Source organism: Pseudophryne corroboree, chromosome 6 (genome assembly GCF_028390025.1).
Source record: "Pseudophryne corroboree isolate aPseCor3 chromosome 6, aPseCor3.hap2, whole genome shotgun sequence".
Classification (NCBI taxonomy): domain Eukaryota; kingdom Metazoa; phylum Chordata; class Amphibia; order Anura; family Myobatrachidae; genus Pseudophryne; species Pseudophryne corroboree.
The window spans coordinates 76188284-76205681 of record NC_086449.1 but is presented as its reverse complement, the minus strand read 5'-3'; the positions used below and the strand labels follow the sequence as shown (position 1 = coordinate 76205681).

At 48.2% G+C, this 17398-nt stretch overlaps 1 protein-coding gene across 3 annotated transcripts in view; it reads left to right on the top strand.

Annotated features, from left to right (window-relative positions):
- The window catches only part of LOC134936231 (uncharacterized), an 84515-nt gene that overhangs the window by 47292 nt on the left and 19825 nt on the right, over positions 1–17398 (top strand). For all 3 annotated transcript variants that reach the window (XM_063931215.1, XM_063931217.1, XM_063931216.1), the window contains exon 3: positions 16155–16396. In XM_063931215.1, coding sequence (XP_063787285.1) covers positions 16155–16396 — 242 coding nt within the window. The remainder of the gene's footprint in view (positions 1–16154; positions 16397–17398) is intronic.

Sequence of the window (17398 nt, the reverse complement as noted above, 5' to 3'; positions counted from 1 at the left end):
CAGGAACCCCAGCATCCACTAGGACGATAGAGAAAATAAGATTTTACTTACCGATAAATCTATTTCTCGGAGTCCGTAGTGGATGCTGGGCGCCCATCCCAAGTGCGGATTATCTGCATAAATTGTACATAGTTATTGTTAACTAATTCGGGTTATTGTTGAAGGAAGCCATCTTTCAGAGGCTCCGCTGTTATCATACTGTTAACTGGGTTTAGATCACAAGTTGTACGGTGTGATTGGTGTGGCTGGTATGAGTCTTACCCGGGATTCAAAATCCTCCCTTATTGTGTACGCTCGTCCGGGCACAGTACCTAACTGGAGTCTGGAGGAGGGTCATAGGGGGAGGAGCCAGTGCACACCACCTGATCGGAAAAAGCTTTACTTTTTGTGCCCTGTCTCCTGCGGAGCCGCTATTCCCCATGGTCCTTTCAGGAACCCCAGCATCCACTACGGACTCCGAGAAATAGATTTATCGGTAAGTAAAATCTTATTTTATTGACTATAGAGCATTTAAAGGATGCATTTCTATATATGCGAGATGCACAGAGGGATATTTGCACTCTGGCATCAAGAGTAAGTGCGATGTCCATATCTGCCAGAAGATGTTTATGGACACGACAGTGGTCAGGTGATGCAGATTCCAAACGGCACATGGAAGTATTGCCGTATAAAGGGGAGGAGTTATTTGGGGTCGGTCCATCGGACCTGGTGGCCACGGCAACAGCTGGAAAATCCACCTTTTTTACCCCAAGTCACATCTCAGCAGAAAAAGACACCGTCTTTTCAGCCTCAGTCCTTTCGTCCCTATAAGAGTCATATTTGCCCAGGGATAGAGGAAAGGGAAGAAGACTGCAGCAGGCAGCCCATTCCCAGGAACAGAAGCCTTCCACCGCTTCTGCCAAGCTCTCAGCATGACGCTGGGACCGTACAGGACCCCTGGATCCTACAAGTAGTATCCCAGGGGTACAGATTGGAATGTCGAAACGTTTCCCCCTCGCAGGCTCCTGAAGTCTGCTTTACCAAGGTATCCCTCCGACAAGGAGGCAGTATGGGAAAAAATTCACAAGCTGTATTCCCAGCAGGTGATAATCAAATTACCCCTCCTACAACAAGGAAAGGGGTATTATTCCACACTATATTGTGGTACTGAAGCCAGAAGGCTAGGTGAGACCTATTCTAAATCTAAAAAAATTTGAACACTTACAAAGGTTCAAATCAAGATGGAGTCACTCAGAGCAGTGATAACGAACCAGGAAGAAGGGGACTATATAGTGTCCCGGGACATCAGGGATGCTTACCTCCATGTCCCAAATTTGCCCTTCTCACTAAGGGTACCTCAGGTTCGTGGTATAGAACTGTCACTGTCAGTTTCAGACGCTGCCGTTTGGATTGTCCACGGCACCCCGGGTCTTTACCAAGGTAATGGCCGAAATGATGATTCTTCTTCGAAGAAAAGGCGTCTTAATTACCCCTTACTTGGACGATCTCCTGATAAGGGCAAAGTCCAGGGAACAGTTGGAGGTCGGAGTAGCACTATCTCGGATACTGCTACAACAGCACGGATGGATTCTAAATATTCCAAAATCGCAGCTGATCCTGACGACACGTCTGCTGTGCCTAGGGATGATTCTGGACACAGTCCAGAAAAAGGTGTTTCTCCCGGAAGAGAAAGCCAGGGAGTTATCCGAGCTAGTCAAGAACCTCCTAAAACCAGGAAAAGTGTCAGTGCATCATTGCACAAGGGTCCTGGTAAAAATGGTGGCTTCCTACGAAGCAATTCCATTCGGCAGATTTCACGCAAGAACTTTTCAGTGGGATCTGCTGGACAAATGGTCCGGATCGCATCTTCAGATGCATCAGCGGATAACCCTATATCCAAGGACAAGGGTGTCTCTCCTGTGGTGGTTACAGAGTGCTCATCTTCTAGAGGGCCGCAGATTCGGCATTCAGGATTGGATGCTGGTGACCACGGAGGCCAGCCCGAGAGGCTGGGGAGCAGTCACACAAGGAAAAAATTTCCAGGGAGTGTGATCAAGTCTGGAGACTTTTCTCCACATAAATATACTGGAGCTAAGGGTAAATTTATAATGCTCTAAGCTTAGCAAGACCTCTGCTTCAAGGTCAGCCGGTATTGATCCAGGGGGAAAAACATCACGGCAGTCGCCCACGTAAACAGACAGGGCGGCACAAGAAGCAGGAGGGCAATGGCAAAAACTGCAAGGACTTTTCGCTGGGCGGAAAATCATGTGATAGCACTGTCAGCAGTGTTTCACTCCGGGAGTGGAAACTGGGAAGCAGACTTCCTCAGCAGGCACGACCTCCACCCGGGAGAGTGGAAACTTCATCGGGAAGTTTTTCCACATGATTGTGAACCGTTGGGAAATACCAAAGGTGGACATGATGGCGTCCCGTCTGAACAAAAAACGGGACAGGTATTGCGCCAGGTCAAGAGACCCTCAGGCAATAGCTGTGGACGTTCTGGTAACACCGTGGGTGTACCAGTTGGTGTATGTGTTCCCTCCTCTGCTTCTCATACCTAAGGTACTGAGAATTATAAGACGTAGAGGAGTAAGAACTATACTCATGGCTCCGGATTGGCCAAGAAGGACTTGGTACCCGGAACTTCAAGAGATGCTCACAGAGGACTTATGGCCTCTGCCGCTAAGAAGGGACTTGCTTCAGCAAGTACCATGTCTGTTCCAAGACTTACCGCAGCTGCGTTTGACGGCATGGCGGTGGAACGCCGGATCCTAAGGGAAAAAGGCATTCCGGAAGAGGTCATTCCTACCCTGGTCAAAGCCAGGAAGGAGGTGACCGCACAACATTATCACCACATGTGGCGAAAATATGTTGCGTGGTGTGAGGCCAGGAAGGCCCCACGAAGAAATTTCAACTCGGTCGATTCCTGCATTTCCTGCAAACAGGAGTGTCTATGGGCCTCAAATTGGGGCCCATTAAGGTTCAAATTTCGGCCCTGTCGATTTTCTTCCAGAAAGAATTGGCTTCAGTTCCTGAAGTCCAGAAGTTTGTCAAGGGAGTATTGCATATACAACCCCCTTTTGTGCCTCCAGTGGCACTGTGGGATCTCAACGTAGTTCTGGGATTCCTCAAATCACATTGGTTTAAAACCAGTCAAATCTGTGGATTTGAAGCATCTCACATGAAAAGTGACCATGCTCTTGGCCCTGGCCTGGGCCAGGCGAGTGTCAAATTGGTGGGTTTTTTTCTCAAAAAAGCCCATATCTGTTTGTCCATTCGGACAGGGCAGAGCTGCGGACTCGTCCCCAGTTCTCTCCCTAAGATGGTGTCAGTGTTTCACCTGTACCAGCTTATTGTGGTGCCTTGCGCCTACTAGGGACTTGGAGGACTCCAAGTTGCTGGATGTTGTCAGGGCCCTGAAAGTATAGGTTCCAGGACGGCTGGAGTCAGGAAAACTGACTTGCTGTTATCCTGTATGCACCCAACAAACTGGGTGCTCTTGCTTCTAAGCAGACTATTGCTAGTTGGATGTGTAATACAATTCAGCTTGCACATTCTGTGGCAGGCCTGCCACAGCCAAAATATGTAAATGCCCATTCCACAAGGAAGGTGGGCTCATCTTGGGCGGCTGCCCGAGGGGTCTCGGCTTTACAACTTCGCCGAGCGGCTATTTAGTCAGGGGCAAACACGTTTGTAAAATCCTACAAATTTGATACCCTGGCTAAGGAGGACCTGGAGTTCTCTCATTCGGTGCTGCAGAGTCATCCGCACTCTCCCGCCCGTTTGGGAGCTTTGGTATAATCCCCATGGTCCTTTCAGGAACCCCAGCATCCACTAGGACGATAGAGAAAATAAGAATTTACTTACCGATAATTCTATTTCTCGGAGTCCGTAGTGGATGCTGGGCGCCCATCCCAAGTGCGGATTATCTGCAATACTTGTACATAGTTACAAAAATCGGGTTATTATTGTTGTGAGCCATCTTTTCAGAGGCTCCGCTGTTATCATACTGTTAACTGGGTTCAGATCACAGGTTGTACAGTGTGATTGGTGTGGCTGGTATGAGTCTTACCCGGGATTCAAAATCCTTCCTTATTGTGTACGCTCGTCCGGGCACAGTATCCTAACTGAGGCTTGGAGGAGGGTCATAGGGGGAGGAGCCAGTGCACACCACCTGATCCTAAAGCTTTACTTTTTGTGCCCTGTCTCCTGCGGAGCCGCTATTCCCCATGGTCCTTTCAGGAACCCCAGCATCCACTACGGACTCTTTTTCTTTTTTACAACTTAAGCACATCCCTTCCCAGTTTCTGTAAAAACGTGGGTCCGGGATAGTGCCGCTGCACGGAGCAGCGCATGGCGTGTCGGTCCTCGCAAAGAGCACCCTCACAGCCACACGCAGCTCACAAGCCTGCTGCTACAGCTGGACGGAGCTTACAGATAGAAGCCCCGTCACAGCCATCGCTTCTGGAGTCAGGTATGCTGGGGGGACGGGGCGGTCAGAGCACGCTGCCGCCCTGCTGTGTGGGGACAATGTTCAGAGCCGGCGCCGCTGCGCCCGCACCCGTCTCTCCTAACTGGCCGCCCCGGCAACCGTTCCGATCAGCGCCGCGCTCCTCCGCCGCTAAGACCCCGCCGGCCGCCGCTGCAGGACCGCTCTCCATTACAGCGCTCCCCGGCTCCCTGCACCCGATTGCGGACCCGCTCCCCGGTAACTCCCGCTCAGACAGCGGTACACGGGCCACAGGGGAGGGAGCAGAAGGGGGGGAAGGATACACTTTAGCGGAGGGCTGCAAAAAGGGGGTGACAGCATTAATGACATAGGCTGTTAAGCCTATATTACCGGGTTTGCTGCACTTGTTAAATATACCCTGCGCTGTTAGGCATGGCAGCCATTTTAACCATGCTTCCTGTCTTCCTGTTGTGATTCCAGAACGTTCCTGTCCTACATCTCTACTCCACCGGAGGCGCAGGGGTGTTAGTGGGAATTTGGGCTCAGGTTTCATATAGTAGTGGCCACGTGTACTGCTCTTGGCCAGATATATATATACAGGTTGAGTATCCCATATCCAAATATTCCGAAATACGGAATATTTCGAAATACGGACTTTATTGAGTGAGTGTGAGATAGTGAAACCTTTGTTTTTTCATGGCTCAATGTACACAAACTTTGTTTAATACACAAAGTTATTAAAAATATTGTATTAAATGACCTTCAGGCTGTGTGCATAAGGTGTATATGAAACATAAATGAATTGTGTGAATGTAGACACACTTTGTTTAATGCACAAAGTTATAAAAAATATTGGCTAAAATGACCTTCAGGCTGTGTGTATAAGGTGTATATGTAATATAAATGCATTCTGTGCTTAGATTTAGGTCCCATCGCCATGATATCTCATTATGATATGCAATTATTCCAAAATACGGAAAAATCCCATATCCAAAATATCTCTGGTCCCAAGCATTTTGGATAAGGGAGACTCAACCTGTATATATATATATATATATATATATATATATATATACAGGTTGAGTATCCCATATCCAAATATTCCGAAATACGGAATATTCCGAAATACGGACTTTTTTGAGTGAGAGTGAGATAGTGAAACCTTTGTTTTTTGATGGCTCAATGTACACAAACTTTGTTTAATACACAAAGTTATCAAAAATATTGTATTAAATGACCTTCAGGCTGTGTGTATAAGGTGTATATGAAACATGAATGAATTGTGTGAATGTAGATACACTTTGTTCAATGCACAAAGTTAGAAAACATATTGGTTAAAATTACCTTCTGGCTGGGTGTATAAGGTGTATATGTAACGTAAATGCATTCTGTGCTTTTTGGATAAGGGATACTCAACCTGTATGTATATATATATATATATATATATATATATATGGACACACCTTAGTACTATTTTACCGAGTCGTGCAAGTTGTCTGTCTTTGTGTATTGTATTGTATTGTATTGTATTGTCTGTCTGCATAATGTGTAAGGCACCAGCAAAACCAAAAAAGCAGTTTCCCTGCCATGTCTGTAACAATACCACATGTACAGTATGTTTTGTGGATTCAGCTACGAATACAATTTCTGCTCCGGTTTCAAAACCAGTTTCATCCCCGGACCCGCCATGGGCTGCGCTAGCGGATGTCATGGCTGGATTGCAATCAGAATTGGCCGCCGCTCGACAGGAGCTGGAAGCGGCAAGATCTGAGTCTAGGGTGAGACCGCTAGAACTACCGGAGGGGGTCTCAGCCTTGCCAAAAATCCAAGTCCATTTTGGGTAGTAGGGATAAATTTCATTTGTCTTATGATTTACCAGTTTCTGCTATGTTGCATTCTGACGATTCTAGGCCAGACCTCAGTGCGCAAGACAGCAGTCAGCTAGTGAAGATTTTGCCAGCCCAGGTATTGATAATCTCATCCGAGCGGTGCATCAGTCTCTGAAGTTTACAAAAACTGAGGAGCCTCTGACAAATAATGAAGTCGTCTTTGCTAAACGGCAGAGGACTCCGATGTGTTTTCCTGTTTCGGGATCTCTTAATAAGATGTCACTGGAAACGCGACAGAATCCGGATAAACGGTTTTCTATACCTCGCACTAGTTACCTGTTTCCAGAGGCTGTGACAGCTACATGGGAGAATCCGCCATTGGTGGATTCATCTGTGTCTAAACTTACTCAGAAATTAACCATACCAGTACCAACGATACTACGCTTAAAGACCCTTCAGACAGTAAAATAGAAGTTATGCTAAAATCCATGTATATAGCAGCAGGAGTGTTGCTTAGACCTGGGTTGGTTGGCATTTGGGTTACTAAGGCGCTGATGGTATGGATAACAGAACTCAAGTCTGCCCTACATGGATCACCTTATACTTCTCGCTGATCAAATCTGGGAAGCTGCTGATTATCTATGTACAGCTTCTACTGACGTCTGACAGCTCACTTCTCGCCTTTCATCGTCGCTAGTTACAGCACGACGAGCACTCTGGCTGCGCTCTTGGCAAGCGGAGGTCAAAAGAGGTATAGAGGCGTTATCTTACGGTGGCGAGAAGTTGTTTGGTCCTGAATTGGACATATGGATGACGGACTCCCAGCCCATCTTGGATCTCCACTTGTGGGAGCACGCCTTCAGCCGTTCCATTTGGCGTGGTTCCAGACGTCCACAGATGGGTGGATCCGCAATTTAGTGTTTAAAGGTTACAAGATAGAGTTCGACTGTCTCCCGCCACTGCGGTTTTTCAAGACCAAGACCGGACTGCCTGTGTCGGACGACAAGAGGGAGGTTTGGCAAATTGCCATTCCGTCCCTGCTGGAGTCAGCAGTTTTGATTCCGGTCCCTGTACACCAACAAGGTCAGGGTTATTATTCCAGTCTGTTTGTAGGTACCAAAGCCGGAGGGCTCGGTCAGGCCAATATTGAACTTGAAGGGCCTCAATCAGTACGTCACTTACTACAGATTCAAGATGGAATCTCTGCGGTCAGTAATTGCAGGTTTAGAGCCACAGGTATTCATGATTGCGCTGGATCTCAAGGATGCGTACTTACACATTCCGATTTGGCCACCTCATCAGAGGTTCTTGCGGTTTGCAATACGGCAAAACCATTACCAGTTTCAGGCTCTACCGTTTGGCCTCTCGTCAGCGCCTCGGGTATTCACCAAACATCTCAGATCCCTGGTAGGGATAATAGTTCCGTACTTGGACGATCTGCTCATCAAAGCTCCGTCTCAACAGATGTTCGTCCTACATGCGTTGCTGACGTACGATGTACTAGTTCAGCACGGTTGGATTGTCAACTTCAAGACATCACATCTGATTCCGTCTCAACGACTGCAATTCCTAGGTATAACCCTCCATGCGGTAAATCAGAGATTTTACCTACCAGAACAGAAATTACAGATCATTCGTCATCTGGTAGGATTAGTGCTCAAGACACGCACAGTCTCGGCACATTTGTGCATTCGCCTCTTAGGCACCATGGTGGCGGCTTTCGAAGAGCTTCGGTTTGGAAGATTTCACTCACGTCCTTTTCAACTGGATGTGCTCGCACAGTGGTCGGGCTCGCATCTGCAGATTCACCACAGGGTGCGGTTGTCGCCACGGGCCAGAGTCTCTACTCTGGTGGCTCAAAGTACACAATCTAACCGCAGAGAAACGGTTCGGCGCCTGGAATTGGATAATTCTAACGACGGACGCGAGTCTCAAAGGTTGGGGAACTGTAGTTCAAAATTATCAGCTCCAGGGTCTCTGGGCGGATCACGAAAGATTGCTGTTTATAACTGTCCTGGAACTCCGGCCAATTTACAATGCGCTGCGACAAGCAGTGCACATACTTCGGTCTCAGCCTGTCCAGGTGCAGACAAGACAACGCGACGGCAGTCGCGTACATCTACAAACAAGGAGGAAAGAGAAGCCGCATGGCAATGCGGGAAGTAGCTCGAATCCTCGATTGAGCCGAGCATCACCAAGTGATATTGTCGGCAGTCTTCATTCCGGGAGTGGACAACTGGGAGGAGGATTATCTCAGCCGTCGGGATTTTCATCCAGGAGAATGGGCATTGCAACCAGAGGTGTTTCACATGTTGGTCCAGAGGTGGGGTTACCCTCAAGTGGACCTGATGGCATCTCGCCACAATCACCAAACGCCCCAGTATGTGTCCAGAACGCGAGATCCAAAGGCAGTGACGGTGGATGCTCTCACAATCGCGTGGCCGCACAGCCTCGTGTATCTGGCTTCCGCTGCTCCCTCTGTTGCTAAAACGAATCAAAAGAGAGTCAGTCACAGTCATACTAGTGGCGCCTCATTGGCCTCGGAGAGCTTGGTTCTCGGATCTCCGCGGACTACTCGCAGACGATCCTTGGCCTCTCCCACTACGTCCGGACCGGTTACAACAGGGTCCGTTCCTTTACCCCGATTTAGCGCGGCTGCGTTTGACGGGGTGGCTGTTGAGACCGCCCTCTTAAGAAGTGAGGGCATTCCAGATTCGGTTATACCAACCATGTTACGAGCTAGGAAGCCGGTTACGGCAGCTCATTATCACAGTATTTGGCGTGCCTATATAGGTTGGTGTGAAGCTCGGAAGTTTCCGACATCATCTTTCAAGTTATTCCGTCTTTTGTTATTTCTACAGACGGGGTTAGATGGAGGACTGCGTTTATCTACACTAAAAGTGCAGGTATCTGCTTTGTCAAATTACTTTCGAAGACGATTGGCTCTATTGCCATCTGTACACACTTTTCTGCAAAGATGTCCTAAGAGTACAGCCTCCATTCGTTCCACCTACAGCGCCATGGGACTTGAATCTGGTTTTAGATTTCTTACAGTCTTCATTTCTCTGACGTCCTAGTGGATGCTGGGACTCCGTCAGGACCATGGGGAATAGCGGCTCCGCAGGAGACAGGGCACAAAATTTAAAAGTTTGACCACTAGGTGGTGTGTACTGGCTCCTCCCCCTATGACCCTCCTCCAAGCCTCAGTTAGGTTTTTGTGCCCGTCCGAGCAGGGTGCAATCTAGGTGGCTCTCATAAAGAGCTGCTTAGAGTAAAAGTTTTGATAGGTTTCTTATTTTCAGTGAGTCCTGCTGGCAACAGGCTCACTGCAACGAGGGACCTAGGGGAGAAGGAGTGAACTCACCTGCGTGCAGGATGGATTTGCTTCTTAGGCTACTGGACACTAGCTCCAGAGGGACGATCACAGGTACAGCCTGGATGGGTCACCGGAGCCGCGCCGCCGACCCCCTTGCAGATGCCGAAGTAAGAAGAGGTCCAGAAACCGGCGGCTGAAGGCTTTTCAGTCTTCATGAGGTAGCGCACAGCACTGCAGCTGTGCGCCATTGCGCTCAGGCACACTTCACACCAGCGGTCACGGAGGGTGCAGGGCGCTGGGGGGGGCGCCCTGGGCAGCAATGAGATTACCTTTCTGGCTAAAAAGAATACATCACATATAGTCCCTGAGGCTATATGGATGTATTTCACCCCTGCCAGGTCTCAGAAAAACCGGGAGAAGAGCCCGCCGGAATAGGGGGCGGGGCCTATCTCCTCAGCACACAGCGCCATTTTCCTACACAGCTCCGCTGCTAGGAAGGCTCCCAGGCTCTCCCCTGCACTGCACTACAGAAACAGGGTAAAAAACAGAGAGGGGGGGCATTTTTTGGCGATATTATATATATTTAAGCAGCTATAAGGAAACAACACTTATATAAGGTTGTTCCTATATAATTATAGCGCTTTGGTGTGTGCTGGCAAACTCTCCCTCTGTCTCCCCAAAGGGCTAGTGGGGTCCTGTCTTCTATCAGAGCATTCCCTGTGTGTCTGCTGTGTGTCGGTACGTGTGTGTCGACATGTATGAGGACGATGTTGGTGTGGAGGCGGAGCAATTGCCGGTAATGGTGATGTCACCCCCTAGGGAGTCGACACCGGAATGGATGGCTTTGTTTATGGAATTACGTGATAATGTCAGCACGCTGCAAAAGTCGGTTGACGACATGAGACGGCCGACAAACCAATTAGTACCTGTACAGGCGTCTCAAACACCGTCAGGGGCTGTAAAACGCCCTTTGCCTCAGTCGGTCGACACAGACCCAGACACGGACACCGAATCTAGTGTCGACGGTGAAGAAACGAACGTATTTTCCAGTAGGGCCACACGTTATATGATCACGGCAATGAAGGAGGCTTTGCATATCTCTGATACTGCAAGTACCACAAAAAGGGGTATTATGTGGGGTCTGAAAAAACTACCTGTAGTTTTTCCTGAATCAGAGGAATTGAATGACGTGTGTGATGAAGCGTGGGTTACCCCTGATAAAAAACTGCTAATTTCAAAGAAGTTATTGGCATTATACCCTTTCCCGCCAAAGGTTAGGGCGCGCTGGGAAACACCCCCTAGGGTGGACAAGGCGCTCACACGTTTATCCAAACAAGTGGCGTTACCGTCTCCTGATACGGCCGCCCTCAAGGATCCAGCTGATAGGAGGCTGGAAAATACTCTAAAAAGTATATACACACATACTGGTGTTATACTGCGACCAGCAATCGCCTCAGCCTGGATGTGCAGTGCTGGGGTGGCTTGGTCGGAGTCCCTGACTGAAAATATTGATACCCTGGATAGGGACAGTATTTTATTGAATATAGAGCAATTAAAGGATGCATTCCTTTATATGCGAGATGCACAGAGAGATATCTGCACTCTGGCATCAAGAGTAAGTGCGATGTCCATATCTGCCAGAAGAAGTCTATGGACACGACAGTGGTCAGGCGATGCGGATTCCAAACGGCATATGGAAGTATTACCGTATAAAGGGGAGGAATTATTTGGGGTCGGTCTATCGGATTTGGTAGCCACGGCAACAGCCGGGAAGTCCACCTTTTTACCTCAAGTCCCCTCCCAACAGAAAAAGACGCAGTCTTTTCAGCCGCAGTCCTTTCGTTCCTATAAGAACAAGCGAGCAAAAGGACATTCATATTTGCCCCGAGGCAAAGGAAAGGGTAAGAGACTGCACCAAGCAGCCCCTTCCCAGGAGCAGAAGTCCTCCCCGGCTTCTGCAAAGGCCTCAGCATGACGCTGGGACCTTACAAGCGGACTCAGGGGCGGTGGGGGGTCGCCTCAAGAATTTCAGCGCACAGTGGGCTCACTCGCAGGTGGACCCCTGGATCCTGCAGGTAGTATCTCAGGGTTACAGGTTGGAATTCGAGAAGTCTCCCCCTCGCCGGTTCCTAAAGTCTGCTTTGCCAACGTCTCCCTCCGACAGGGCGACGGTATTGGAAGCCATTCACAAGCTGTATTCTCAGCAGGTGATAGTCAAGGTACCCCTTCTACAACAGGGAAAGGGGTATTACTCCACGCTATTTGTGGTACCGAAGCCGGACGGCTCGGTAAGACCTATTTTAAATCTGAAATCTCTGAACCTGTACATACAAAAATTCAAGTTCAAGATGGAGTCACTCAGAGCAGTGATAGCGAATCTGGAAGAAGGGGATTTTATGGTGTCCTTGGACATCAAGGATGCTTACCTTCATGTCCCAATTTGCCCTTCACACCAAGGGTTCCTCAGGTTCGTGGTACAAAACTGTCATTATCAGTTTCAGACGCTGCCGTTTGGATTGTCCACGGCACCCAGGGTCTTTACCAAGGTGATGGCCGAAATGATGATCCTTCTTCGAAGAGAAGGCGTTTTAATTATCCCTTACTTGGACGATCTCCTGATAAGGGCAAGATCCAGAGAACAGCTGGAGGTCGGAGTAGCACTAACTCAAGTAGTGCTCCAACAGCACGGGTGGATTCTGAATTTTCCAAAATCCCAACTGATCCCGACGACACGTCTGCTGTTCCTAGGGATGATTCTGGACACTGTTCAGAAAAAGGTATTTCTTCCAGAGGAGAAAGCCAGGGAGTTATCCGAACTAGTCAGGAACCTCCTAAAACCAGGGACAGTGTCTGTGCATCAATGCACAAGAGTCCTGGGGAAAATGGTGGCTTCTTACGAAGCGATTCCATTCGGCAGATTCCATGCACAAATTTTTCAGTGGGATCTGCTAGACAAATGGTCCGGATCGCATCTGCAGATGCATCAGCGGATAAAATTGTCGACAAGGACAAGGGTCTCTCTGCTATGGTGGTTGCAGAGTGCTCATCTGTTGGAGGGCCGCAGATTCGGCATACAGAACTGGGTCCTAGTGACCACGGATGCCAGCCTGAGAGGCTGGGGAGCGGTCACACAAGGAAGAAACTTCCAGGGCGTGTGGTCAAGCCTGGAAACGTCTCTTCACATAAATATACTGGAACTAAGAGCAATCTACAATGCTCTAAGCCTGGCAAAACCTCTGCTTCAGGGTCAGCCGGTGTTGATCCAGTCGGACAACATCACGGCAGTCGCCCACGTAAACAGACAGGGCGGCACAAGAAGCAGGAGGGCAATGGCAGAAGCTGCAAGGATTCTTCGCTGGGCGGAAAATCATGTGATAGCACTGTCGGCAGTGTTCATTCCGGGAGTGGACAACTGGGAAGCAGACTTCCTCAGCAGACACGATCTTCACCCGGGAGAGTGGGGACTTCATCCAGAAGTCTTCCACATGATTGTGGTCCATTGGGAAAGACCAATGGTGGACATGATGGCGTCCCGCCTCAACAAAAAACTGGACAGGTATTGCGCCAGGTCAAGAGATCCTCAGGCAATAGCTGTGGACGCTCTGGTAACACCATGGGTGTACCAGTCAGTGTATGTGTTCCCTCCTCTGCCTCTCATACCCAAGGTACTGAGAATTATACGGCAAAGGGGAGTAAGAACGATACTAGTGGCTCCGGACTGGCCAAGAAGGACTTGGTACCCGGAACTTCAGGAGATGCTCACGGAAGATCCGTGGCCTCTACCTCTAAAAGACTTACCGCGGCTGCGTTTGACGGCATGGCGGTTGAACGCCGGATCCTAAAGGAAAAAGGCATTCCGGAAGAGGTCATCCCTACCCTGGTCAAAGCCAGGAAGGAGGTGACTGCACAACATTATCACCGCATTTGGAGAAAATATGTTGCATGGTGTGAGGCCAGGAAGGCCCCGACAGAGGAATTTCAACTGGGTCGATTCCTACATTTCCTGCAAACAGGATTATCTATGGGCCTCAAATTAGTGTCCATTAAGGTTCAAATTTCGGCCCTGTCGATTTTCTTCCAGAAAGAATTGGCTTCAGTTCCTGAAGTCTAGACTTTTGTAAAAGGAGTACTACATATACAGCCCCCGGTTGTGCCCCCGGTGGCACCGTGGGATCTCAATGTAGTTTTGGATTTTCTCAAATCCCATTGGTTTGAGCCACTTAAATCGGTAGATTTGAAATATCTTACATGGAAAGTAACCATGCTACTGGCTCTGGCTTCAGCCAGGAGAGTGTCAGAATTGGCGGCTTTGTCGTATAAAAGCCCATATCTGATTTTCCATTCGGACAGGGCAGAATTGAGGACGCGTCCTCATTTTCTGCCTAAGGTGGTATCAGCGTTTCACCTGAACCAGCCTATTGTGGTGCCTGCGGCTACTAGCGATTTGGAGGATTCCAAGTTGCTGGACGTTGTCAGAGCATTGAAAATATATATTTCAAGGACGGCTGGAGTCAGAAAATCTGACTCGCTGTTTATACTATATGCACCCAACAAGATGGGTGCTCCTGCTTCTAAGCAGACGATTGCTCGTTGGATTTGTAGCACAATTCAACTGGCACATTCTGTGGCAGGCCTGCCACAGCCTAAATCTGTCAATGCCCACTCCACAAGGAAGGTGGGCTCATCTTGGGCGGCTGCCCGAGGGGTCTCGGCATTACAACTCTGCCGAGCAGCTACGTGGTCAGGGGAGAACACGTTTGTAAAATTCTACAAATTTGATACCCTGGCTAAGGAGGACCTGGAGTTCTCTCATTCGGTGCTGCAGAGTCATCCGCACTCTCCCGCCCGTTTGGGAGCTTTGGTATAATCCCCATGGTCCTGACGGAGTCCCAGCATTCACTAGGACGTCAGAGAAAATAAGATTTTACTTACCGATAAATCTATTTCTCATAGTCCGTAGTGGATGCTGGGCGCCCATCCCAAGTGCGGATTGTCTGCAATACTTGTACATAGTTATTGTTACAAAAAAATCGGGTTGTTTATTGTTGTGAGCCATCTTTTCAGAGGCTCCTACGTTATCATACTGTTAACTGGGTTCAGATCACAAGTTGTACGGTGTGATTGGTGTGGCTGGTATGAGTCTTACCCGGGATTCAAAATCCTTCCTTATTGTGTACGCTCGTCCGGGCACAGTATCCTAACTGAGGTTTGGAGGAGGGTCATAGGGGGAGGAGCCAGTACACACCACCTAGTGGTCAAACTTTTAAATTTTGTGCCCTGTCTCCTGCGGAGCCGCTATTCCCCATGGTCCTGACGGAGTCCCAGCATCCACTACGGACTATGAGAAATAGATTTATCGGTAAGTAAAATCTTATTATTTTGAACCCTTACAACAAGTGGATATTAAGTTTCTCACTTGGAAAACAATTTTGCTCACCGTATTTGGTGTTTCATGATGACACAGCGGAACTTCGGACAAATCCCACTTTCTTACCAATGGTAGTGTCATCTTTTCACATCAATCAACCAATAGTAGTTCCTGTGTTAACAGGAGATTCAGGAACTTTAGATGTGGTACGTGCACTGCGCGTTTATGTATTCCGACGTATACTGTTCTTAAGACGGATACGTTGTTTGTTCTCTATGATGCTGCCAAGATGGGTTGGCCGGCTTCTACGCTGACCTTATCCAGATGGATAAAACTGACCATACGTCAGGCTTACCTTCATGCTAGGTTACAGCCGCCTACATCAGTAACAGCTCATTCCACACATTCTGTGGGTACTTCATGGGCAGCTGGTCGTGGAGCTTCTACGACGCAGCTTTGCCGTGCGGCTACATGGTCTTCAGTGCACACGTTTGTGTGCTTTTAACAGTTTGATACGTTTGCGGCATCAGCATCTAGCTTTGGCCGCCTAGTGTTACAGGTGCCAAACAGCTCTCCCGCCCACGGGGGAAGCTTTGGTACGTCCCAAGAGTACTCCAGTGACCCCTAGTGGATGAAAAAGAAAATAGGATTTTGGTACTTACCAGGTAAATCCTTTTCTTTGAATCCATAGGGGGCACTGGACGCCCACCCAGAGCAGTTTTACCTGGTTTGTGGTAAGTTCAGGGGATCTTATGGTAACACACTCTCACCGACTGGTTCAAATTATCAAGTGCTGGTTATGGTGTCAACTGTTTAGTTGTCAGTAACGTTATGTGTCAACTTTATTGTTGTCTGTTATGTTATATGTAATTCTCCATTGTCAACCTCTCTAGCTCCTGTTCGGCTCAGTAAAAAACACTGAGGTACTCTTGGGATATGGAGGGGTGGAGAGTTCTAAATTTGAATATTCAGTGCCTTGTTCCTGCGGAGGCCGTCCATATCCCAAGAGTACTCCAGTGCCCCCTATGGATTCAAAGAAAAGGATTTACCTGGTAAGTACCAAAATCCTATTATTGTGCCACCTCCGGTCTCCATTCTTCACACCCCCAGCTGTCTGATCTCCAGGGTCCCCGAGTGGATTCAGAGAAATAGATTTATCGGTAAGTACCAAATCTTCTTTTTTGCTTTAACCAAAGTATTCTTACCTTTCAGACACCAAAATATTACTTTGCGATTCCCATCGGGACAGGGCTTGGATGAAGTGGGTGGCCAAGAAAGCTAATGGAGTACACCGCTCTCGCAGCGTTGTGCTGAATATGCTACGCAAAGTAGCGCTCGCCGCAACCATGGAGGAACACCGCAGAGCGCTCCATACGCTCACTGATTGCCAGATGTGGAAGACCTGTGATGCCGTGAGGCGCTGGTTCTCAGACGAGTGGATGCCGGAGATAGAGGTGACAGTACTTTGTAGTAAATTAAGAAGCCATTTTTGTTTATTCTGTTAATTTGGCTTTTAATCAATTAACTGACTTTTTTTTAACGTATGTTACTCTAAAAATTGTCAATTAAAAAAATATATAATTAAGTTAAAAATATATAAAAAAAAAAAAAATATGCCTAAGGTCTGCTACCTTGGCGTCATCCTCGATTCCTCCCTCCTTCACTCCCCAATATTCAGTCTGTCTTGCAATCTTGCCACTTCCGTCTTCTGAATACCTCTAGCATTAGTTCCTTACCCGCTATGGACGCTACCAAATCTCATATGTGCACTTATTTCCTGTCTAGATTACTGCAACCTCCTCCGGTCTAATCTCCCTCTCTCCCCACTGCTGTCTATTCTTATCCACTCATCTCATTTGCCACTCTGTGACGGCCTTCCCTGTCTGCAAACAGCTACACTGGCTCCCCATCCACCACAGAATATAGTTTAATTGCCTCCCCTCTAACGTTCTTAAACACTCCACCCCTCCTACATCTTTGACCTCATTTCTGTCACTCACCGAGTTCTGTTTGTTTCCTACCACTTCTTCCTTTTAAATAGGAGTGCAGAATAACAATGCTAGCCTTTCCTTGTATTTTGTGTGATTTTGGTAAAAGTGTGTTTTTTTTGGTTGTGGTATATATACTCCTATTTAAATATAATTAAACCTATCTTCTATGTAAATAGCTATGATGTTTTTCTACTGCGGGGTACACTGGGCTCCACAGGGAATGACATTGGGGTGTAGAGTAGGATCTTGATCCGAGGCACCAACAGTCTAAAAGCTTTGACTGTTCCCAGAATGCATAGCGCCACCTCCTCTATAACCCCGCCTCCGTGCACAGGAGCTCAGTTTTGTAGTTGGTGCCATGCAGTGCAGGCATACAACAGGAGGGCTGCTCCAGCAGCCCTGAGAAGAGCTTTTAAAGTGTAAAATGAAGACTACAAGGGCTGCAGCAGAGGCAATGTAAATGTT